Source organism: Neopelma chrysocephalum, unplaced genomic scaffold (genome assembly GCF_003984885.1).
Source record: "Neopelma chrysocephalum unplaced genomic scaffold, ASM398488v2 Primary Assembly neopelma1_71, whole genome shotgun sequence".
NCBI lineage: Eukaryota > Metazoa > Chordata > Aves > Passeriformes > Pipridae > Neopelma > Neopelma chrysocephalum.
In genome coordinates this window covers 14,784,231-14,809,667 of record NW_020897731.1, presented here as the reverse complement: position 1 = coordinate 14,809,667, position 25,437 = coordinate 14,784,231, and the positions used below count along the sequence as shown (strand labels likewise).

Genomic DNA, 25,437 nt, shown 5'->3' with positions numbered 1-25,437 from the left:
ATTTTAAATTGATTATGCTAATTCACTCACAGTCCCAGAGCTTGAAGACTTGTGAAAGTAGCTCAGAATAGTTCTTCTGTACTAGCCTTCCACATGGACACCCTTACTGCAAAGTGGAAGAGCTTACCTAAACACCATGAAGGCTCTAAGAGGCTTCCAGAAAGGAGGCAAATACAACACAGCTACCATAATTTCCATTCCTATATGCTACCTCATTTCATAATAGCCTCCTGTACTTAACACATCCTAACATAGCAAAGTCTTAAAAATACTTTCTCACAGTTTATTTTCAGCTAAAAATAAAACGTGGTAAATATTCAGCTCAAAATAAACTACCTGATTAAGTAAAACATGGACTAATGTATTTGTGGGTTTGGGTTTTTTCCTCCCTTCATAAAACACTCTATGAACTTTTTTTAGGATCTGAAGGCACATCACTTTAAACCTGTCTTTTTTACAGTAACTAGACTTAAACAATCATTAGTCTTTCCTTTCCCAATGACCTGTTGGTCTTACTGGCTATTAATGAATACAAATTATGAAATAATGAACTTCACTTAGTTTCCTATGTGTTTTGTGACAACAAAAGGAAGACAGGACACCTCTATTACCATTCCAACACAAGAATGATACACAGTATGAGCCCAGCTCTCTCAGATGTGAGCATAGCCAAACTGGAGTCACATTGTAGGACTGACTTTTACGGTGTCCAATAAAGCATAAGCATCAAAGGAAGCTTCTTCTATAGCCAGGGATATTCACAACATCTGCCTCCTGTGCAGACACTTTGAAGACTAGACAGGAGCAATCCATGGCCTTAGCACAATTCTGTTACAATACACCAGACTAACAGATCTGGTCCTCAAACAAGATCATTTTTGTTGCTCACAGAGGTGACTTATTTATTATACAGACACTAGTTTATGAAATACTCATGGCAAGCATATTCAAGTACTCTGAATTCAAATATTAAAAATACTAACACCAATACAATCCAAAGGAAAAATGCTGGATAAGTCAAGAGTGCAAAAGTGGACTACATCTAACTCAGAATATTTTGTGATTCTGTGAAACATCCCTAAAGTGCCATAAAGAATATTTTTCAACATTCCTACTCTTTGCCATAAAAGAACTTACTTGGTTACTTTTCTTAACTAAATTGCAGCAAAGTTTTACCTAGTTTGTCGAAGACAAAAAAGATAGCCTGCATATTAATGATAAAGTTTAACCAAAAGTATTTTCTCAATTTAATACCAGCAGCAATTATTAGTGTAAAGTCATAGAGGATAGTAATGACAATAATCCTTATTAGGACTATGAAACAAGCTAGAACCATTTAACAGGTGAATAATTTAAGAACTACACTAAGTACCTGCACTAGCTTAATGCAAAATAAAGACCACTGGACAACTCATGATTGGATTGTTAACGAGCGCTGTCTTACAGTTTATACTTATACAAATTTACTATGATAAAATGTTAACTTTTTTAAGATTTCATACTAAGTAAAGTGAACTAACCTTAAGACTTATACAATTCTTTCCCATTAAAGCCAAATTCCTGGAAACAAGCACAGAAGAATGAATGGAAGACTGGAATTGTTGAAGGGTTGGCTAATTCCTAGCATCCTTTTAGGTCCAGAGAGTTGTGGTCAGAGAGTACCATCACCAGCTCCAGTCTAACTCCTAATCCTAAACTGAGTAACCCACTCCTGTAACCAGTGACTGCTCTCTTTCCTCAGGTTTTTAAAAGATTACCAAAGACAACCAAATGAGCCTGACTCCAGTGGAGACCAAGCGGTTTTTTTCTGTTTTTCACTTACTCCCCAAATCTTCAGGGTTCTGCCTGATATGCAGACCACTCACTAGAAATCTGGACTCAACTGGATACACATTAGCACAAAAAAATGCCACCAACCGAACAGAGGAATAAGCAGTGGATCTTGCCTTCCCTGCACTATTCCCACTACCAGTACTTGGCCAACTCATGGGTCTGGGTCAAATGATCACTAACGTTGTTTGTTAAGTATTTTTAATCACAGATTTAAGTAATATTCATAATCCTAGTACTGATAAGTATCTACACAATACTGATTCTAAAAGTGCAATGATATTATATTCACAGAACTTGAAAAAGAGCTACATGGTTCAGGTAGAGAGGTGTTAAACTACAAATAAACTAGTAATTCAGAAAGAGCACCTCAGAAGCAAGAATAATATGCAGTTTTCTTAACATTTACCAGTAAATAGGGGACCCCTGGTGGTCTAGTGGTTAGGATGCGGCACTCTCACCGCTGCGACCCGGGTTCGATTCCCCGGTCAGGGATACTCCCCCGGGCAGATGGAGCTCGTCAGCCCTGTAAGCCCATCCATCTATGAGAAGGTCACTCTAAACAAACCTACGTCCTGAGGACCTCACTGCCATTGTCCAAGCTTGCTTGGCCCCGGCAGATGAACCTTAGGATTAAAGGGTGGGCTCAGTTCAGCGCAGGCTGTGTCTCACCTAAAAAATCCATTGCGCAGGCTGGAAAGGTAAAAGACCTTTCCCAAAATCTTTGTTCGCGAAGACTGGCCATACCAGTAAATGCATTTTATTTTGAGCCAACTATTCTTCAGTTACCCAAAAAGTGGCTTATGGCCAAACTCATTTGATGACAAAGAATTACAGATTCATTCTCCATTATTTTCCAGCACAAACTGGAAAATATAACCAAACACATCATAGACAGAATTAAGAAAACCAAAGATGCACAGTAATTGCATTTTACCATGCTTTTTATATAATTAGAGGAAACAGGTCTAAACCTTGTCTTCCCTAAAATCATAGGCATGGCTTGAAAAACACAGTAGACAAAATTATTTTTGTCAATGTAATAAAGATCTCACAAACAACTATTTTAAAGTTAGATAATCTTCACATGTCAGAGAAATTAAGCTTAAAGAAGCAGTATAGATCTCATAATTGCTCTAACATTAGGGTTCTTAACCAGAACTTGTTCAACATAAAAACCCTGACAGCTTTGCATCTCCCAGCTTTGCATCTACCCAGCCTTCGATTTGAAAAGCAAGAGCATTCATTGTCTGACAATAGTGAAAACTTCTGAACTAAAAAGAAACAGTCTACGTTAAAATTCAATTTATTTACAGGGGAAAGGTATACCAGATGTGGTGACAGAGTTGGAACTTCCGTTTCTTTCACAAACATTAAAAAAAACAGTAATTTAAAAACAAACTCATACTAGAAATACAGAATAATGTAGGAAGAGGCACCTGGGTGGCCTCTAGTCCTTACTTCCGCTCAAAACAGGTCCAGTGAGAGCAGTTGCTCAAGAACCTGCTGAATTTTGAACACCTCCAAGGAGAGAAATTCTGAAATCTCACTGGTGAATCTGTTTAAATGTTTGGCTACTATCATTGTAATTTTTTTCCCCACTGTCTAGTCAGAATTTCCCAGCTTGTGTCTTTTGCCTCTCATCATATCCCTGTGCACTTCTGAGACAAGACTCCTTCTTCTCAAGAGCCTCTCATCAGGTAGTTTTGAATAATGGGAAGATGTCCCTTTGAATAGTTCTCAACTCTTTCACACCCTCTTCTCAAACACCTTGTGCTCCACTCCCTTAACCACAATGATGGTGTTTGCTGGGCTCACTTCAGTATATATCAACATCCTACCCTGGAAAGCCCAAAACTGGATACAGTACACTCTATATAGTCTCATAAGCATAGAATAGAGGTGAAAAATCACTTCTCACAACCCACTGACTACATTCTTGCTAATGTAACCCTGTATGTGCAGGGCCTTCTTTGCCACAAGAACACCGCTGAATCCTGTTCAATTTGATGCCCATTAGGTCATGAAGTTCTTTTCCTGCTTTGTTTCCAGTCAGTCCCCATACTGTATGTACTGATGCATGGAGTTACTTCCTCCCAGGTGGAGGACTTGGTACCTACCTCAGTTGAACTTCAAAGGTTCCTGTCAGCACATTAATTTCTCCAGCCTACTAAGATCCCTTTACATAGCAGTCTCATGCTCCAATGTGCTGACACTCTCCCCCACACACCTTTTTAATCATATGCAAGCCTTTTGAGAGACTGAAGAGAGACTGATACCAATATAATAACAATAGTTTAAAAGTTCTTATCTTTACACCTTTTTTACCTTTATGCCTTTTAATTAACTAAGCACACTCTAACTTTATTCACACAAACAGTTTTTCTGGTTTTGGCTGGGATAGAGCTAATTTTCTTCCTAATAACTGGTACAAGGCTGTGTTTTGGATTAAATAGGAGAATAATGTTGATAACACAGATGTTTTAGTTGTTGCTGGGTAGTGCTTACTTTAAGTCAAGGACTTTCCAGTTTCCCGTACTCTGCCAGCGAGGAGGTGCAAAAGAAGTTTGGAGGGAGCATGGCCAGGACAGCTGACCTGAACTGACCTGACCTGACTGGTCAAAGGTATATTCCATACCACAGAATGTCAAACTCAGTATATGAACTCAGGGGGTCGGCCAGGAGGTTGGCTGGTTGCTGCTCAAGGATGGGCTGGGTATAGGTGAGCAATCGCACTGTGCATCCCCTGTCTTTCCCTGGTTTTATTCCTCTCCCTCTTTTTGTAACCTCCCTTTTCATTACTATTACTAAAATTTTTTACTTTATTTCAATCATCAAACTTTTCTTATCTCAACACATGGGTTTTACCTTTTTCTAGTTCTCCTTCCCATTCCATTGCGGGGAGTGGGGCATCCAGTCAGCAGCTGCACGATACCCAGTTGCCCACTGGGATTAAATCATGACAACAATTCCACTGCACTCACTAAACCTCTACTGACTTCAATGCGACTATTCTTATAAACCAAAAGTTAAGCACATGTATCAGCAAAAAATGGATACTATTTAAAATACGGCTCAGGAACCAGAATAGAAGACATCTCATTCTTATATATCTGCATGGATTCTATATGATAAATAGGAGGAAAACCAAGCATCCCTCTATTAACACTAAAGCACAAATACTACTAAAAGTTTCCATCTTAGTGAATTCAGTATCTATCACCCAAGACTGCCCAAATATAAACAAACCAAAGTAATGGAGGTTTTTTGAGCCTGAAGATTAAGTACCTATGGCTTTTCCAAAAAGCAAGAAAATTTCAGAGATGCCACTTAGTATATCACTACAAACTGACATAAATCCCAAGACTGCTACAGGCAATGATAAAAGGCAACACCAGAGCTACTCACTAGGTCTTTAAAAGTCTAAGAAGGGATACAGTACAGCAGACTACTGTTACTTCTCCTGTAAATCATTAAAACACATAGCAGACTCCAAAATAAATACCCACTTCCTTCTTGGAAATTAGGTACTTCAAATTTTTGTCATTAACCTACTGTCTCTGCTTGAATGCTACTTTGATTTCAACCAAGTTACAAATTTCACCTGCTACTTCACATATCTGTTCATGCAGATATTTGTATTGCATAACTGCAGCTGAGTTTCATTTGTTCAAAGCTCTACCTGGGTTTACCTCCCATAAATGTCTGCCTCTTCATATCTGTAAGAGGAGAACATTTCACATATACCAGCATTTCTCTTCTTGCTAGGAGGAAGCTATGCTTCCCAGTGTGTTACCTTCAGTATCAGAGTAGAGGTTGCACTGTAAAAGGTGTCAATTAGCCTTTGACTTACAGATGGCTAGAAAATACCTTACATTTTCACATGATAAAAGAAAGTGGACAGCCAATTAAACATTGAATCCTTCAATGCTAGCACAGTATAATTTTTTAGAAGTGTAACACTGATGCTCTATTAAAATATGAAAATGAGCCACACATAATGTTTAACATACCTGATCAACTACAACACGTCTCAGCATCGGTCTTTAAGTGACCACAAGATTTTTCAACATGTCTGGCATTTAATAATGACTAGAATTTCCTCTCATAAGACAGCTGCTTATAAACAGAGAGCAGGTAAGGATCTGGCTACCCACTGCAGCATTCCAGTAACTTTTATTTTAAAATAATACCAGCTAACCTTCACTAAAACCTTTTACTACTTACTAAAATTGGGATACTATTCTTCCACCTATTTTTTAGTTTGTCCATCATACTGCAGCTTTATACTTCTGTTGCAAACACATTTTGTGGCTTTTGAATTTCAGCCTATAAAAAAGATATCAGATTAATGAAACAATAGAAAGAGATAAAGGTGAACAACTGACCCCTTGCCTAGACTAGGACCATGATCTGATTTAATGTACTGTCTACTCAATTTAGAATTTTAATACAAGCTTAGCGTAACACAGTATAGTACACATATTTAACCAGTCAAGTTACTTCCTAGACTAACTTAACAGCTTCATCTTTGTTAGAGATGCACAGTACCTCATCTACCTTAGAATTGTAAAGGTTTCTTCACACACAAAAAGTAAAAAGTGTTATTTAAATCATACATTGGAGAGCATCCCTGACAAAGAAACTGTTGCTGGTTTCATCTATTTAATTCAAATATTTAAGAGATGCAAAGTTGCAGGGATGTCTCTTAAATACACAACACACTACTTATTAAGTTAATGTGTAGGGTTTATGATAAAATAGAAATAATAAAGCAAGTAAAGCAAAAATACTTCTCCTGCTCAGATGTGAAAAGACTTAAAATACCTTTACAAAATACTCAAGAAGCCCTAAACTCAACTTAAAAAAAATTAAACATCCTTCATCTCTTACCTGTAAACCAAAGAGCAAGATAATATTTCATATTTTAGTGATTTCCCAGAAATGACATTTAAGTCAAGGAAACAAAGTGCTAAGTAATATGAAAAGTATATTTAGTCCTATGAGTAGTGAGGATTCATAGATCTTTATCCATAGCAAGGATAAACACACTTTTCAGAATTAAAGAATTCTTTAATTCTGAAAAGTGTGTTTATCCTTGCTATGGATAAATATCTTCATCGATATTTAGAAGTGGAATTTAGTGCTTCCAATACATACTTCAAATGCAGAATGAATTAATTGCCATCCAGCTGCTCCCTTTTAAAAACATTTCTAGTTCCACCACTCTATTCCAGCTGAAAGGCGAGTACTGGAATAAGACAGAACAAACTTCCTTGTACTTTTTCCCAGTGTGCCTGCCCCCTCCCCCAGGCATTTGTGCTCCTCCTGCATCTAGAAGGAAACAGGGAAGGGGGCTGCTCTTCATGTTCAAGTGTAGCTCAAAGCATTAAATCAAGAATAATTTAGGTACAGGTAATGTGAGCCACTTTGCCTTCAGAGAGGGACTTAAAAACGTCTAAATAACAAATTTAGTATGACCATTTAAGAAAAACTTTTCTTTTTCTTTTTTTAAAGAAACAAAGTCTAATAATAATAATAGTACATAGAAAGAAAACCTTTTTTTGTTCTTTTGTGATTTGTAGTATTTAGTTGGACTTTTATTCACTATCTCACTCCACATATTTTAACACTCAGTGAAAAGTGATACTGACACCATAGTTTGACTGCCTTGGAATGTACAAATGTTCACAAAAACCCTTTGCTTGCAACTTTGATAACCATTGAGTAATGCTGAAATTTTGCATTCAAGACAGGGGAGCTAGTATAGTCTGTAAACAGCAGTTTTATACATACTGCTACATCAATGTAACACTCATGTATAGCTCGCTAGTGGCAGAAAAAAAGAAGAAATATCAGAGTCTACTGTACCATAATTTTAAAATTCCATAAAATTCCATAAGAATTATGGTCTTATTTCTGTAAGCTTTAGGCAGCTTAAGGGCTATTTTATAGTAGTATTCATTTCCAAAATTCAGTACTAGGCCCTTCAATGCACAGACTAAACAAATAGGAATAATGAAAAATGCACACACTAGATGCAACCTTTACAGTAAGAAAATTTAGCATGGACCTCCCCCAAAACCTATTTCAGTTAAGGCTTCTTTTTTTTCCTACATAAACCAAATAAAAAAGGGTCTTGAAGCCTGTACACAGCACTTCCAAATAGAGACTTCTTTGTTTCCACAGTATCAGCTGGTTATATGGGGTATGAGGTCTAGATCTAGCTTTGGTATAAAGGTATCCACCTAGAAATTTCTCTTAGTCTACACGCAATTCTGTATTTGCAGTCCAATAGCTTGGCAAAATCAGCCTGGCTCTGAAGGTAACTGTAAAACAAGGCCCTTACATTTTTCTAGGTGCTATTTCAAGCTGCATAGCAACAATGCTGTTAGCACACAATTTAAAAGCACATCTACTGCTACCCTAACATGTTTTCTTTAAGCCATTAGTACCTTTCAAAAATTATCCTCCCAATTTTTCCTCTGTGAATACATCCAGATTTCTAAAACACTATCTTTAAGAGTTACATATTCACATTAATATTTCACAAGCATCTAACCTGCAACATCATCCCAAGTAGGACAATGACGACACAACCACTAAAACATATCTGGCTGACGTCCACCAACTCAGACACAGACACAGCAAAAGCTGTATTGATATAACACTGCAAACACTGCTATATATTCCCCCAGACTGATCCGAACTTCTTTCCTGTCGCCCTGAAGGTAGTCAGACTCTCTTCTTGACCACCAAATACCTCTGAACACACTGTTCAGAAACGAGACTGTAATGAGTGAGGCTTTAAAAGCATCAATCTGAACATGAGTAAACCTGCAGTGGGATAAAGGAAGTTCTATATACAGGCAAGCTAAATAAATGAGTTTTTAATGGCAACCGTTCAGAAAAACCCCAAATATTAAACCCGTCCCCCGCAGCAGCCTCTGGTACTGGCGGGCCATAAGAGTCAGCTGAAGGGTGAGGGGGATGCGTGGGGTCACATACCCCCACCTCGCCCTCACCAATCAACCCCATCCATCCATCCATCCATCCATGCATCCATCCATCCATCCCTCCGCTCCCGGCCCTGCCGGCGGCGCGGGGGTGGACGCGGGAGGGCGCGTGCCGGGGGTCCCCGCAGGCCGGGCCGGCCCCGCCCCGTGGCTCTGGCCTGGCAGCGCTCCCGGACACCGGCCGCCGGGAGCCCTCGCTGGGGGCCGGCCCGCCCGGCCTCCTCGGGCCCCGCCGCCGCGCTTCCTACGGCCCCCTCCGCCGGCTCCCAACGGCCAGCGGGCCCCGTCTCCCCGGGAATCGCCATTCCCCTCCCCGAGGCCGCGGGACGGGCCCACCCCCGGCGCGGGGAGGTGGGGCCGGGAGGGGAGCGGGGTCCCCGCGCAGGCCGGCGGGGCGCCCGCACCGTCCCCCGCTGCCCACGCTCACACGGGGGAGGGTGGCGGCGGCGCGCAGGGGGAGAGGCTCTGACCTCCTCGCTCTTCAGCACCTCCTTGAACTCCCGCTTGATCCTCTGCACCGCGATGTTGGCCATCTCCGCAGCGGGCACCCCCTCGCCGCCCCTCCGCGCCGGGCCCAGCGAGCTCCGCCGTCGCTCCGCTGGAGAACTCCCGGCCCCACCAAAATGGCGCCCGCGTTGAGCATGCGCGGTGGGGCTGCCGCTGCTCCTCAGGAGGGGCCGCGGGAGCGCGGCCGGAGCGGCACCGGGGCGGTGGTGGGGCCGGGACTGGGGCCAAGCGGTGCCGGCGGGGCGGCTGCGGCGGTTGCGCTCTCGGCCACCTCCTCCCCGCTGCCCCCGCGGGGAAGGGTGCGCTGCCTACCTGGGGACGCGCAGGCGGCCGCCCTGCTGGCCGCTCGCCCCAGGGACACCTGCCCGCAGACCCGCTCGCGCCGCTCGCCCCGGCACGGGCCGGGCGGGCCCAGGAGAGAGCGTGAGGAGGAACCTCCTCGGGTAGAGCCCGCAGGCGGGCCCCGGGGCACAGTGGAGGCCGTTGTGTTGTCATGGCTCCCGCCCGGCCCTCTCCCCGCACCAGGTGAACCCCGAGGCACCGGCTGGGGGTGACGGAGCACTCTCGGGAGGGCTGGGCCGGCCCGAGGTAGCGGGGGAAAAGCCTGAGGTGTCCCAGAGGAAACAGCTGGCTCAAGGAGCAGCTGGCGTGTTTGCTAGGGAAGCCCCCGAGCAAAAAAACTCCGGAGTGTCTCACGTGCTTTGAGAATCTGGTCAACCTGGCCCATACAGCTGCTCCCATCTATGTTTTTTCGCTTATGCTCCCGGACCAGCGCCTTGCCCTCTTCTCACCCTCACCCTTCTTTTGCAGACGCTGGTGTCTCCTCACACGGGAGGGGGGTAACTTGCAGGCCGAGGAACAGGCAGCTCTGAGGGGACAGCGTAAGGAACTGTTTCTTTCTATGGATTCTGCTACAAGATTTTGAAAGTACAGTAAAAGCCGAACGTCTGTCCTGCCTAATGGACTGTTAGGTTTTATTGCAGAAGCAAACACGAGGACCCACAGATGTTGCTTCTGTTCTGGAATCTGAAATAGGATAACACTAATCATCCCTGCTAGCTTGAGCTGTGTAAAATAAGGCAAGCTATGGAAGGGCATAGATGGATATTCAGAGGGGAACGTGAGATTGCATTTAGAACTGTTGTTTATTCAGGAACTAGAGGCTTTCAAGACATTAAGGTTTATAGAAACAATTTATAGGGCCCCCTTTTAACCGTGCACTGCAGGACAATGAACGACATAGACATTTATCTCAACAAATGTCTACTTCTGGTATGGCTGTCATCTGCAAGTGCTGTTTATTTATCTCCATTAGTATACACAGCATTTTGACTTTCATATACACAGTAAAGAAAGTATAAGCCAAACAAAAAATAATCTGGCAACTATATACAGAAGCATCTAGTCCTTTCTGTGTGTGTTTACTCTTCCCCTGTGGTTTGACTGGAAAAAGTCAATTTTTCTGCAAAAATGTTGTACCATGGGCATCTGTTCATCAAATTAGGTCTTCTTCAGACTGAGACTTGTTTTAAATGTATTATACAATGCAGCTTTTCAGCTGAGGTTTTCAGTACTTTTTTGAGAAGGACCATTTTGCAATAGGTCTGATTTCTTTTTAATGACTTATGGTATGATCTTGGACCTTCATCTTCAGAATAATTTAGACATCTAAGTCCCACTGATGTGTCTTAAGTTCCTTTTGAAAGAGGTAGGCTGTGGTTTTCTGTGCCATTGGCTCTCACCAGTAAAATAAGGGTAATAACTCTTTTCTGCCTCTTAGAGCTCTTAGATGAAAGTTCGGTTTATGGTGTGCTGTGCTCCTATGAGTACTATAGACAAAAATTATAAAGGTAGTACATAAAATCTCTGGGTTAAATGCCTCACATATTTTAAGACAGCTCATACAAAGAAGCTGATCTTCTGATATTCAGATTTTGCTCTGAATGGAGTGGAAAACATGACCTTTATCAAGTGTCAGAGTCCTTTGTGTTCCCGTGAGTATGCTTGTATGTTATAGGTAGTAGACATCCAGGTAAGGGCCGTAGTAAAGGGCAATGATTTTGCCTGGTTTGTACCTAGGTTCATTTTCATGTGCTCATTTGGATTACAAATGTCAGAGTCTGTTACTGCAAAAATGAAATTTGAATGAATAATATGAATTAATGTATCTCTTTTCCTTAGTATACCCCACTCCTTTCTCTTGCCTTAAAACACATCTTTCACTTATCTCACAGCTGTTTCATAATCTCCATATACTGTGTTAATTTTCTCTTGCTGAAAGATAGGAAGGCTTTTTAGGTGGTAGAACAGAGCAATGATGAATTTTGACAGGATCAAAATTACATAAAAATCAGTACCTTATGTAATCAGCATGCTGGGGTTATCATTGTATATATCCTATATTTTATGCTTTATTATAGTTTACTATTTTACAGAAGACTCTACAGGGTTTTAGGACAGAACAGGACCATAGACTAGCAGTCTTAGAATAGGGGCTTTGAGTTTTTATTTTAGTTTGCTTTAGGGTTTTTTTGGTTTGGGGCTTTTTGTTTGTTTTTGTTTTGTTTTTGTTAAATAAGAAAATGCTTAGAAAAAAATTATAACATCCCCTCTGTGTTGATTTCAGTGACTTCCATGTCTGACTCCATAGTATATTTTATGATATGTTGATAATATAGTCCTGTGTTCATCCTCTGAATTAAGTTCTCATTAGTCTTTTGCTCTTACACAAAATGTAAAACTGTAGTCCGTTGAACATAGTCAGCTCACGTTTTGAATTACAAAATTTTGTAGTATATCTGATTTCAGGAGATAGCTCTTTCATTGATCCTATCATCAATTTAGCCTCAAACCAAACAGTTCTTTCAATAGCAACTTTCACAGACCAGCTGCAGATTGGTCTATTCTTTCGTGCATTGGTGTTGATCATAACTAATAGAGCGGGAGATACAATTCTGAGTATCCATATTGTTTACTATGTTTGGCATATTGCTTTGAAGTAGTTCTGGAAGTGGGAGCAGGAGATACCGTTTATAAATGAAGTTCAAACTATGTAAGATTACTGCAGGAGTAAAGTTAATAGGATCAGTGTCTGTAACATAAGATCAGTGGTTGTAAGGCCTCAGCCCAAGCTCTCAATAGGGAAAGGCTGACAATGTTCATTAGCCAATGCTGGGATAACCAAACATCCTAAATCATGTATCCTGTATCATTTCCCATGTCATATGGGAAGTATCGTCTATCATACAAACTATATATAGGACACGGTTGCCCACTTTTTCATGGAAAAGTGGCTGTTGCTCATGCATAGTTTGCGTGTGTTGGACTCACTGTACATCCAAATAGTCACCATGTGCATAGTCCATCTCTCTGAGACTGGGGATGCCCCACAACCCTGGTGTACTGCCTGGGGACTCCAACGTGTTTATGACACCACTAAGTATGATTAAATATATGTTCTTCAAGTTAAAATTCTTGGAGATCTTTTTCTCATTTCCATATTTTCCTAATTTTATTCTCTTCATATCAATGGGATATTTTTCTATTAGAATTACTCAGGGAGAATTTGGAATTAAGATTGTTCCCTGGGATTACAGGAAAATTACATTTTTGAAATGATAGCTTTCCAGTATGCAGCATTCTGTTCGTCTTTTGCTGTTTTATGTCTTGCATAACAAGACTTCCCCCTCCTCATCTTGGCTTTAGTTTAGAAAAATCAAAAATATCAGGCTTGATCTTCTCTCATTGTTGCTGGAGGATTGCTTTTTGGAGAGGAGAGCTGTCTCAAGAGATATGTATGTTGATTTCAATCGCTTTAGAAACAGGGGTTGAACCTGTAGCATTTTTAATTCTTATTTTATTTATTTCATGAGCTATCTATATGAGTATTAACTTTAAAGGCTATGTTAGTATTAGATTATATGCATTTTGCATTTAAATGTTCAGATGCTCATTTATAATAATGCTTTATTTTAAAAAAATCAGCAGCAAATAATATTCCTATAACTAGGTCAACTTTAAATTTAACCTTCTTTTTCCACTGAACTTACACCTACATCTCTCTTTTTATGATCCCAGCTTTTAACAGAGAGGCCTACATGCCAGAAATTGTCTTTTTTAGCTGCATATAATTCAGCACATTTCAGAGACTACGAGTAAATTTAGCCCACACATTTATTGTCTGTCATAGTGTGTTCCTGTTGTAGCAGCATCTGGATGACTCAATTTATTGCGAAGATTAGCTTTATTTTTAAAAATAACTAACTGGTCGTGCAAGTTGACCGAGTTTTAAGTTGTCATCTTAACTTTCCTGTTCCTCCTATAGGTGCCCATGTCTGGTTGCGTGGCCAGGTGTAAGAGTGCCCTCTCCTGGGTGGAACAGGCACTTTGGCTTGCTCGCTTGAGACGGATCCCTCTGTTGGGAAGCCCTTTGCCTTACAAAGAGCTCATGGTACTGTCACTGCCTTGAGGAAGAACTTGTAGGAGTTCTGCAGGCAGAAATGCCAAAAACAGGAAAACAGAAACTAATGCGATGTTACGGATGAGAGAGAAGGTATTCACTCATGATGCCTGCACTTAACGATTTAGATTTTTCATGTAATTAGCAGCTGAAATATACATGTATTAAAAGGCACTACAGGTTCTAACTAAACATCAGAGTGATCTGAAGTCATTCAATTTGAATTCATATGATGAAATTCATCTGACTTAGTGGAGTTAGATCCGAAATCAATTCAAGTATTGATTTTACATCAATCCATCTATGGCTTAAACAAGACATAGCAAAGTTTTAATTAAATAATGAATGTGTAGAAATTTTTGGTAGTTTAATAACACCCTATTGTTCTTCACTTGTAATGAGCTTCTATTATAAACTGATGGGACACCCTGGACTTCTATTAATTTAGTGGTCTGACAATATCTTCTTAAATTAATGTTACATCTGTATCTGATGTTTCTGGTAGGAAAACATAGATATAAACAGACTCAATGCTTTTAAGTCTGTTTGCAAAATTACCGGGTTTCTAAGCTTCCACTTCTTTGTGGAGGAGTGATTTTCAACTGGTGGTACACACACCTCGGGGTCTAAGGGCCATTTCTTGTGGCTTCATGAAGAAAAAAAAAAGAAGGAAAAAAAAAAGCAGGTACAGCTGTGAGATAGTTCTTGTGATTTTGCAGGAGGTCCCCAGTTTATTAATATTCTTAATAAGCAAGCATCTACCTTGAAAAATTTGGCATCTGCAGACTGACAAGTTGACTACAGGGAACTAAAAGCTTTCTTAAAAAGGAAGATGTGTAAAGGAAGATGTGTAAAGCTACACTGCTTTCTTCCTATTACAAAAAGAAGATAGCAATCTTTTTGAGGGTCCTTTCAAAGTGAAAGCAAGTTGTGAATATAGAAGTAGTTTTCACAACCTAACATGGCTATTATTAGTAGTTTAATGAATATTAGAGTTATAAGGGAAGAGATGACTTGGTCCATGATACAAAGCATTTAGTCATCATGCTATGTTGCTGGTATATTGTTTTCCACTCAGAAACATTTTCTACACTGAGTGAAGAATTTATTCCATTTGAAGTATTTTGTATTACCATCTATTAATGTAATAACTTATAGTACCTTATCAAATCTATGTAACTTTATGTAATTAAATATGGTGATCTTCCTTTCATAGAAAGATACAAAAGGGACTTAGAGCTGCCTTAAAATGGCAGCTGGACAGCTTTTCTTGGCCAGCTGGACATTATTTTCCCCTCATGTCTTTAGGATTTGTGACTGAATAACAATTGCTGCTATTTTAATAACTAATACGGGCTGAAATCAGTTTCAGGCTGATGCTCAGAAAAACCTCCATTTTGTAAATGTTATCAGGACTAAAGTACATCAGACCTTGAAGCTGGAAGCTTAAATTTGTTGTTCAGTGCAGTGGTAGCCAGGGAAATACCTAAATGAAGCAAGTAAGAGAGAAGATAAAATGACATTAATATTTTGAAGTGATTGTTTGGGGGTAGAGTTAGAGTCTCTCATTAGGACAGTTGGGTTTAGAACTAGAACTGGAACAGCAAATAATTATGAAGTAGTAATTGAATGAATGCAGGAATCCAGGGTAAACGAAAAATAAACCCCCTTTCTTTGGCAGTGATCTTTAATTGCTAAAATATTTTCATATTCCTGACAGTGTAGATAAGCTAACTGCTGGGAAGCTCATTGTGTACAAAATTGTCCAACTGACAGCATATATATCAAATGTAGGTCTCTGGGATGCTTCCACTTGGCTTTCTGTCTTTTCCTTTGAGGATATAGGCAACACTTATTCAGGGAGCATATGTTGTAAATGGTTCTCCTACATTATCGCTGTGTCTTCTCAGGAGAAAAGGATGGGACTGAACACCTTTCCTCTTACATGTATGTACCCTGAGACACAGAGCCATTGATGCAGGCTGCAGAGATGGATTAAGCTCCTGCAGGCAATAGTGTTATACAGTACATGTGGTCCCAGCTCAAAAAAGGTTTCCAGCCTTTAAGAGAATATGCATTAGAGATGTATGAATAACCACAGTATAATACAAGAATATGTGCAGTAAAAGGGACCCCTGGTGGCCTAGTGGTTAAGATGCGGCACTCTCACCGCTGCGACCCGGGTTCGATTCCCCGGTCCCCCGGGCAGATGGAGCTCGTTAGCCCTGTGAGGCCATCCATCTATGAGAAGGTCACTCTAAACAGACCTACGTCCTGAGGACCTCACTGCCATTGTCCAAGCTTGCTTGGCCCCGGCAGATGAACCTTAGGATTAAAGGGTGGGCTCAGTTCAGCGCATGCTGTGTCTCACCTAAAAAATCCATTGCGCAGGCTGAAAAGGTAAAAGACCTTTCCCAAAAATCTTCGTTCACGAAGACTGGCCATTATGTGCAGTAAAATCAGAAGCAAAACCACAGACAGAACATACTCCAGTATACTTTGCATCATCAACTGTTAAGAATTCCTTCAATGCTCTCTCTATTTTGTAAAGCACAAGACATTTTAGGGATCCTGAAAGGTAGGACAATACCATTCCTTTTAATAAAAAAAGAAATCTGGTGCTCTTGAATTCAGCTACTATTGCTCAATTTTTGATTCTGAGGCTTTTTGAAAATTGTGACTAGAATTTGAACTTATTTCTAGTGATGGCCATCTTGCTAAACCACAGTATAATCTGTCATGATGGGCACCAAATCCAACTGAGGAAAGTCTTTTGGAACTGTCTACAATTAAAATTTACAGAATAGTTCAGTTTGTCAGAGATCATCCAGAAAGAGCTCAGCCGTGACACATGGGTAATTTGTCAAGCTGTATTGCTGTTGATATGTTGATACCATCCTAAAATAGCTGCATTTTGGAGACTAGAACAATTTTTTATTAGAAAAAAGAAACCCTGGACTTTTCTATTAATCTTACTACCGTAGAATAATAATTTTGGGTTAAATCATTAAGTCTAAATCCCTAGTCACTGTTTAGACTACAGCTGTGTAAAAAATTAATTGAACTGCATTTGAAATCATAGAAACTGGTAAGGACCAATTCAAGAATACAAGTCAAGACAATCTGATTTGTTGTTCTCCTAACCTGATTGTCTCCAGTTCCGCCATATGGCCAGAAAGAACATAGCACCTGGTAAGTTATTAGAGAACATGGAGGATAAAGTCAAGTTAAACAAACAAGGCTCAAATAGTGTTTTGTATTGAGTAATGTAAAGTTTCCCTGAACACAGCACATCCAAGCCATTTCTCTGGTCTGTGGATCTCTGCCAGGCACACAATGTGTCACAGAACAGTATCTAGAAAATCCCTACTATTCTGTGTCTTTCTTTTCAGTAGTAGCATAAGCCTTTGTTTAGGTGAAAGATCTAGTTTAGATGTAAGGAGTTTCTTGTCTTGTACATTTTTCTCAAGTGAAGGGTAGCAATTATAGCAGTTTCAGTGAAGTATAACCCATCTCATAATATTCCCTATTACAGCTTTCCCATCTTTCTGATAGAATGCAAAAAGATCACATGGTAAATTGGTACTAGTCAGCTTTTAAAGACAGTATTCTAGACTGTATCTTTCTTTCCTCGATTAGAGGTTAGTCATGCTGGGAGATGGTCAATCATGCTGTATGATTTCCTCTCAAGATTTTACAGATTCTAACTCTTAGTCCTTGGAATTTTGTGATGTTACACTGTTGGCCCACTCCCCAAACACAGAGCAGACGTAAAAGATATTAACACTTGCTGCAGAGTTATTTCTAGGTGTTGTACTATTCCTGTATTTTGATATCACTCATCCCAAGTAATTTTACTTCCTCTGAAATTGCGGTGAAGGTGCTTTGCAGATGTACCTGCTCCTGGGCTCCCTCTTGAGTGGCACAGTATCACATAATCACACCATGGTCAAGGTTGGAAGGGACCTCCTGAGATCATCTAGTCCACCCTTCCTGTTAAAGCACTGTCAGCCAGAGCAGGTTGGCTAACAGGACCATGTCCACTTGAATATCTCTAAGGATAGAGACACCACAGCCTTTCTGGGCAGCCTCTACCAGCGTTCAATTACCATCAGAGCAAAGAAATGTTTTGCTGTGTTCAGCTCTTGCTCTGTCACCAGGCACCACTGGGAAGGGTCTGGCTCCCTCAGTAGTTTCTCTGCTGAGGAGTTGGGCTTCTGCTATAATATGGCTTTGGCTTCAAATCTTTCCATCTTTTTTTTCCAGTAATTACCTTCAGTTTTAGAGATGTCATCTATGCCCACTAATTACTTTAGTCACTTAACAAAGGGTAAGAACATTTAAACACTGAAAATGTAAATTCATACTTTCAAACACTGAAATGGTTTCCCTTAATCTGTGTGGTGTTTTTGCAAAATCTATAAATTGTGAAATGTGAGCTGAATAGAACCATAGAATGGGTTGTAAGGGACCTTAATGATAACTTAGTTCCAAACCCCTGCCATGAGGGACATCTTCCACTAGACCAGGTTACTCAGAGCCCCATCCAACCTGGCCTTGAACAATTCCAGGGATGGGGCAGCCTCAGCTTCTCTGGCCAACCTGTTCCAGTGCCTCACCACCCTCACAGTAAAGAATTTCTTCCTAACAGCTAATAAAGCTATTGTAAAAAGCCCTTGTAAAAAGTCCCTTTCCAGCCTTCTTGTAGGCCCCTTTTAGATACGGGAAGGATGCAATAAAGTCTCCCCAGAACCTTCTTTTCTTCAAGCTGAACAACCCCAACTCTCAGCCATTCCTCATAGGAGAGGTGTTCCATCCCTCTGATCATCCTCATGGCCTCCTCTAGACTCGCTCCATCAGGTCCATGTCCTTCTTATATTGGGGGCCTCAGAGCTGGATGAAGTATTCCAGGTGGGGTGTCGTGAGAGCGGAGTTGAAGGGGCAAATCACCTCCCTTGACCTACAGACCACACTTCTTTTGATGCAGCCCAGGATATGATTGGCTTTCTGGGCTGCAAGTGCACATTTCTGGCTCACGTCCAGCCTCTCATCCATCAGTACCCCCAAGTCCTTCTCAGCAGAGTTGCTCTCAATCCATTCTCCTTCCAGCCTGTATTTGTCCTTGGGATTGCCCTGACCCATGTGCAGGACCTTGCACTTGCCTTGTTGAACTTCATAAGATTCACACAGACCCACCTCTTAAGTCTGTCAAGGTCAAGGTGCCTCTGGAAGGCATCCCTACCCTCCAGCATGTTGTTCACTCTACTCAGCTTGGTGGTGTTGGCAAACTTGCTGAGGGTATACTACAGAATTCTTTTTTTCTGACCTGACAGTGCTGTCAAGTTTTGTAAAGCCTAATTTTCTTTCTTATACTAACCCACTTGTAGGGTTTACAGCTCCTCTTCAACCATTTTGACATACTACAGCAAATACCCAGCTGCATCATACCACATCCTCAAACAAAATTTGCTCAAAAGCAAATGTGCACAAGTTAAAACCCTTGCATTATGTCTATAGAGATCTTGCCCAGCTGAGAAAGCAGTCATTTCTAGTTCACTTGTCAATACTCATGTTCTGATTTGTGAAATAAAAAGTATGATTGAATGTGCTACAGAAACCAGATCAGATCACTATGCTTACAGTGACAACAGATCAGATTCTTTTCCAACAATGTGCTTTAGTTCTCTGAAGTCCATACAGAGATGCTGCCATGTTTTATGTTGCTCTCCAAGCACTGACTGGCAGAGTTATGCCTTTTGATACACCTCCTCAGTGATGTGTGACGTCTTCTCTTTTTGTTATCTCTTTTTTCTTGGTAAATAATGCCTTGGCTTTTTAATGGATGGTTACTCTTAAATTTCAGTCATATACTGAGTGCTTAATACTAACTGCAAAACTGCATATATCCATTTCAGATCAGAGTAATTCTCAGCTCCTGACCAGAAAATTTAACTCATTGCTGCTTTTTAGTTATATGTAGTAAAGTGTTAAAAAATCCTTTGGGATCTTATTTTCATCTCCTTCTCTCACATCTTCTTCTGCACCTAACATTTATCAAACCTCCTCTCTCGCATTTTGAGCTTGTTGTTCATCAATTAGATATGGCTTCTCTTAGAGGTTCACTTGGAAATGAACAGGGATTTTTTTTTCAAGTCTGTGAGAACTGTAACAGTTGAGGACTCTGACTCGTATTCAGAGGCATTTTGAGACTGAATGCTGAAATAGCTCTGAACATAGAGGGTGACATGAGATGTGTTTTTCCCGAGTGGTAGCAATTTTCAGATGAATATAGCAATGTTAGCTGCTGGTAAGTTTATGGCTGTGAACTACAGTTGCTTATGAAGCATTCACACTGTTTCTCATCTTTCCTTTGCAAGAAGGTCACCACTATTGCAGCTGCTATTATGGTTTCTGTTTCAGAGGAAAAACATTTTTTTTATACCAGTGTTGGTTCATTGAGACCACATTTTTAGAGGGAATTTCCCAAAGTATTTTCAAAATAATGTTCTCAACACTGACTGAATAATTATCCATCATAATCAAATTTTGTGGACCATTAACTTAAATAGTTACTGAGAACTTATTGTTCTAATACTTCAGAGCCATTTCAGCCTAATTCAGATGGTATATCTTTAGCAGCAAGTGTTATCATTAACAATTCGGTGGTTCAGGACTTAATCCTCTATTTTTAAATTATTTTTTGCAAGCCTGATCTTGTAAGTGTCCCAATTGGCCCGCTTGCATTTCATAGTTACTCTAAGTTACTAGTCAATATTTTAGGTAAGTGTAAAATAATCCTTGTCAACCACTCAACTTCAGATTTCCTTCATCCATTTCCTTGTTTGGAAGACTTCACTGGCAGCTGTGATCTGGCAGCCTTGCAGCAGTCCTTTGTGATCGTTTTCCCTGGACTGTGGCTAATTGACCCCAAAAGTCTGTGTTGGTGTGTTGATGCTTCAGGAGCACAAATGATCCTCCATAGATCATCTGACAATTTCAGTGGAGTTTCTTTTTTCCACTGAGCCATATTTTTTTTGTGAGTTCTGACAATTGTGGTTTAGTGTTCATTAAGCTTGTATCTGCACATTGACAGAAAATCTGGCAGTTGGAATTTGTTTCAGTGGTGATCACATGACTAAATATCTGTTAAATTAACCAGAGTACACAATATAGTCTTTGTGCCAGCCAATTCACAGGCTTGCTGCCTAGTGTCCCAAAGTGCTTCACAATTCTCCAGTGCTTTGTGAGATGCCAGCCCAGCTGAATTCTAGGAATGTTTGTGAGCAACTTTCCAAAGGACTTGGCTTCTTCTTCCAAAATTAGATTTCTCTTTCAAAAAAACCTAGTGTTGCTACCAAAAGGCCTCTCCTACCTTGCTACTACAAGGATTTTTATGATCTTTTCCTTTCCACTTCCTGGGTGCCATTTTCCACCATTCTGCAGACCTCTTCCAAGTGGCTCTTCAGTATCAAAATTGACAGCAGTTTCATCCGCACTCCTTCTGGGAATAGCATTATCTACTCATTATGGACTGCATACAAGAAGAGAGGAAGCAGACAGAAAAGGAGTTACATTAAGAGGATTTGCCCCATTTCTAGGTAATTTTTCAGATCTGGTAAAATTGCATTAATTGCAGAAGAAGAATTTCCACTCCACAGAGTATCTGGATGTCAGCAATGCAATGCCTAGTGACATCACTTATGCAGCAAAGATGAGAAGAACATCAGCAGAAAAAGAACTTCAGAATGGGAAAAGTAATGTTCTTGGGTATCTGTAAACAAGCTCATCCACTATTTGGTAAGTTAGATCAGCATGATTCCTGCTTTTCCATCACCTATTGGAGTAGAAAAGTTGAAAGCCAGCACTGGGATGTGGAATGTGATATCTGCCAGTTGCTTTACAAAGTGCCCAATCCACACTACTGTCACATGGTGGATGTAGAGAATGTCAAAGTAAGTTTTGCTCAGCTCCCACTTTCTTCCATTGTACAGGGTTATTGGTGGAAGGAACATTACCATCTTCTGCCCTTCAAGCAGAGATGTTTTCATAGTTTTAGCTTGGCAGTGGGCAGCACAATTATTTTAGTGTGCCAAAATCAGTGGATTTACTATTCTGTCCTTGTTACTAGCTAATTTTGAATGCACCTCATGCCTTTGTTCATAAAGTAGCCTAAGTCATCGCTGTTTTCATCATAGTTTGACTGCCAGAAAGGCGACTTCATAGAGTGAGTCTGAAAACAGCCTCCATATCAGGATCTTGTTTTACTGTATCGTGCGCTAAATTTCTGAGTATAAAGGGGAGCAGATGGCTGAAGCCTGGGAGTAGGAAGCTGCGATAGAATCAGTGCCTGCTATGGCTTGTTCATTTGCCCGTGGGAACTAGGAGGGACAAATTCTGAAGGATGCTCTGGCAAAATCTTTTATGCAAAATACCCAGCTACTTTCTGCTTAAGTATATGTACGGTAGGTGTGTTGGGAGGGGGAGATCCTTCAGGTTTGGCTTCAGTCCATACCTGGAAGGTGTATGCCCTTCCACCCTTCCCCCCACCACGTGGCCCTGAGACCTCACAATGGAGCACTCACCAGACCACCAGGGGAGAGACGGACGAAAGAGGAAGTTTATTGTGGGATGAGGGCTTATATACCCTTGGGAGGGTCAAAGGGGACCAATCACAGGTGAGGGGTCTTGCAATCAGGTAGGGAGTTTACAGCCAATAAGGAAGGGGTTAACAAAGGACCAATGGGAGCATCTTGGGACATCTTCCCAGGACACTTGCCTGAGGGATAAGGGGTTACAGAGAAGGTATCGGGGAAAAGCAGTGACTCTGCAAAGAGCCATCTTAACATGAGTTTAAACAACATTAAAAACTTCTGAATTCACCAGTCCATCTTTGGCAGGACTCTTTCCATACATCCATTGCTACATTTATGTTCTTGCAGATTTGAAAGCAAAAAGCTTATGCATTATTTCTCTTGTTCCTGGTTTCTACTTTCTGTAGTTCCTATTGCCTGCCCTTCTTCCTTGACAGTTCATTGTCTGAAGTTTCATCCTTCATTAGGCCCCTTGGCTTCCTATATTTCCAAGAATGCTAATAGAAACATATATGTTGAACAAAGAAAAATAATCAGGAAAACAGTTGTTATTTTGATGTAAAAAGGCAGTGCAAATAATGCAGAATGCAATACTGAAAAAACCCTCAGCTTTTTCCTGAGACCAGTTACATAAAACTATTTACAGATATGCAGAACTTTGCAGTAACAACATGAGGTGAAGAAACCAGAGTAGGGAGGGGTAGGTTGTATCTCACCTAGAGGGCTGGCTGCCCAGATAGTGCTGCTTGCACACCTTTTCAAGGCAGAATTCCAAGACATTACCAGATATTACCTGAATGGGGCAATGTGAGAAATGAGGCAGAAAGGTGTAATGCGCCAGGGGTTGAAGAGGCTGCATTTGATTCAAAGAGAGGAAGACGTCACAGCTATAGCTGTAAGTGCCATCATTGCATACTGCTTTCTTGTACATCACTCAGTTGTCATCACCATGAGCTCCTGCCTCTCCTTTATAGACTCTTTGCAGGCTCATATTATTTCTGACAAGGAATCTGATGCTGCTGGTCCAGCTCACTTAGTCTTGCCCTTCCAGTTCTAGGATTGTTCAAATTCAGTTCTCCAAGAATCAATCACTATGAGACTCGCTTCTCAATTTCAATGGTTGCTCCAAGTATGCTTGCCACCCTTTTAGCAACAGCAGGCTGTTTGACTTTGTCCAAGAGCTGTTTGGCAAGAAAATAGAAATGTTTGGCAAGAAAATAGAAGTGTTCGGCACTCCTGCCTCAGCTTGGCAGGAAGAACCTTCCTCTCTGCTATTGTGTAGATGCCATTACTCTCCTCTCTTGTTTGAGCCAGGACTAATGGTAAGCTGTGTCTGGTTTTAGGATTTCAGGATCTCAGATCCATTTTCTAGAACAATGGCTAGTCTTGTGTGCTCTGTGTATGAGACATATTGGCAAGGCTGCTTAATGGTTTTGGGAAGCTGCCTCTGCTTGTTTTGAGGGTGGCTTGTTCCTGGTGAAGGGTTAGGAGGATGGCTGAGGGAGAGCTGGGAGGAAGGATGCAGCTAACAGTTGATCATTCTGCCTGTGACTCCCCTCTGACACTGTTGTCTAGGTTAGCTCAGTGTTTGGCCAGAACAGCCACAGTATACTTTAAGCCTTGATGTTGCTGATGTTCATGGTTCCAGTTGCAGTCTAAACTCCTGAACAGGTTGTCAAGAAACCTGTTCTCCCAGGAAACATTGTAGGGATGTAGTTCCATATTTCCAAATTAAAGATAAATTTTAGCATCCCTAGTACCCTACCAGAGATTCAGTTCACTGGATTGAGGTATACAAGATGATACAAGCCCTGCATAGTTTAGCTGTTTTGTGTGATGGCGTGGCTTTGTGTTGGTGCCTTGCCTTCCTTTTCAGTATTACCGCTTGTTAGTTGGGTGCTAAGACAAGAGAAAGGGCTGAAATATGGAAAAGGAGAGGCAAGATTCACAGCACATCAGTACTGCGTGGCACAGCTAGACAAAGGTAGCCTGCCTGCTGCCTCTCAGGAAGTGGAATGGTTATGTCCTAACTGAGCAGAGTTAGCCTACCTGTGTCTTTCGGAGAGAGGTGGATCTGCACACCAAGGATGGCTGGATGCACAAGGCTGCCAAACTGGCAATGCACCTGAGACTTGGCAGAGTAACGTAGGCCTGACAACAAAGACTAGAAAAAAACTTTCAGGAAAAAGTCTGTAGCCATGAAAGGAGGCTTAAAAGTCCCATTACAACTGCAAATAGTAATAAGAACAGCCAAACTTGCCCCATACGTGGGTCATATGAGACTGTATGTGGCACTGGTGCCATGAGGAGTTATCAACTTGAAAGCACTGACAACTTCCATCCAACCTTCTTTTCTCACTGTAATTGTAGTATTGTCCTTGTTTCCTGGCTTGGAGGAGGTAAGCCAGCCTTTGAAATATTAGAGGACAAGATTTTCTTCCCTGTAGATCCCAATTGCATTACTGCACGGTATCACTGTTCCCAGGACAGGATATGGTCTGTCATTCCATATGGGAGTACAACACCCATCCTTGGCTAGGCACAGGTAAACACAACTGGCTGATAGAGAAGCCATGATCTGAAATTTTCCTTTTTAATTTCATTCCACAGCATCTAAATGCATATTTTGGGGGATGCTTTAATTGCTGAGAAGCCCGTGAGTCACGAGCTAACAGGCTTTAGATTTCTAGATGAGAAACTACCCTGTCGATTCCCTCGTACTTCGGTGGGGATGGCTGGGGGCAAGCAGCCGAAGTGACCGTGTCTGTGACGGGGGCGCGGAGCCCTGGCCGGGGGGAAGCTGCGGCGGGCCCGCCGGCACACCTGGCCCCGGAGCATGCACTGTCCCCGCGTCCTCTCAGCTACGAGCTACTGGAGCTTTATTTTAAGACTGACGCGCTGCCGGGAACTGCCCCCGCCCGGCTCGCCGGGCGCCCGCGGCCGCGCACCCCCGGGCCCGTGCGACCGAGCCGCGGCTGCCGCCGCCCGCAGCAGGGCTCGGGCTCCCGTGCCGGCGGAGGGGCGGGCGCGGGGG

General features: G+C 41.4%; 2 protein-coding genes across 4 annotated transcripts in view; one reads left to right on the top strand and one right to left on the bottom strand.

Annotated features, from left to right (window-relative positions):
* UBE2K (ubiquitin conjugating enzyme E2 K) overlaps positions 1-9,497 on the bottom strand; it is a 46,645-nt gene extending 37,148 nt beyond the window's left edge. The window contains exon 1 of one of the 2 annotated variants that reach the window (XM_027686463.1): positions 9,317-9,497. Coding sequence is in view for 1 of the 2 variants with exons in the window: in XM_027686462.1 (XP_027542263.1) it covers positions 9,317-9,379 (63 nt within the window). In the remaining variant the exon portion in view is untranslated. The remainder of the gene's footprint in view (positions 1-9,316) is intronic. The other variant, XM_027686462.1, reaches the window with a different exon arrangement.
* Positions 9,498-9,760: 263 nt separating this feature from the next.
* Positions 9,761-25,437, top strand: part of SMIM14 (small integral membrane protein 14) — a 56,203-nt gene continuing 40,526 nt past the window's right edge. The window contains exons 1-2 of one of the 2 annotated variants that reach the window (XM_027686465.1): positions 9,761-9,878; positions 13,678-13,905. In XM_027686465.1, the coding sequence (XP_027542266.1) occupies positions 13,885-13,905 (21 nt within the window). In that variant the 5' untranslated portion in view covers positions 9,761-9,878; positions 13,678-13,884. Of the gene's footprint in view, positions 10,235-13,677; positions 13,906-25,437 lie in introns of both variants that reach the window. The other variant, XM_027686464.1, reaches the window with a different exon arrangement.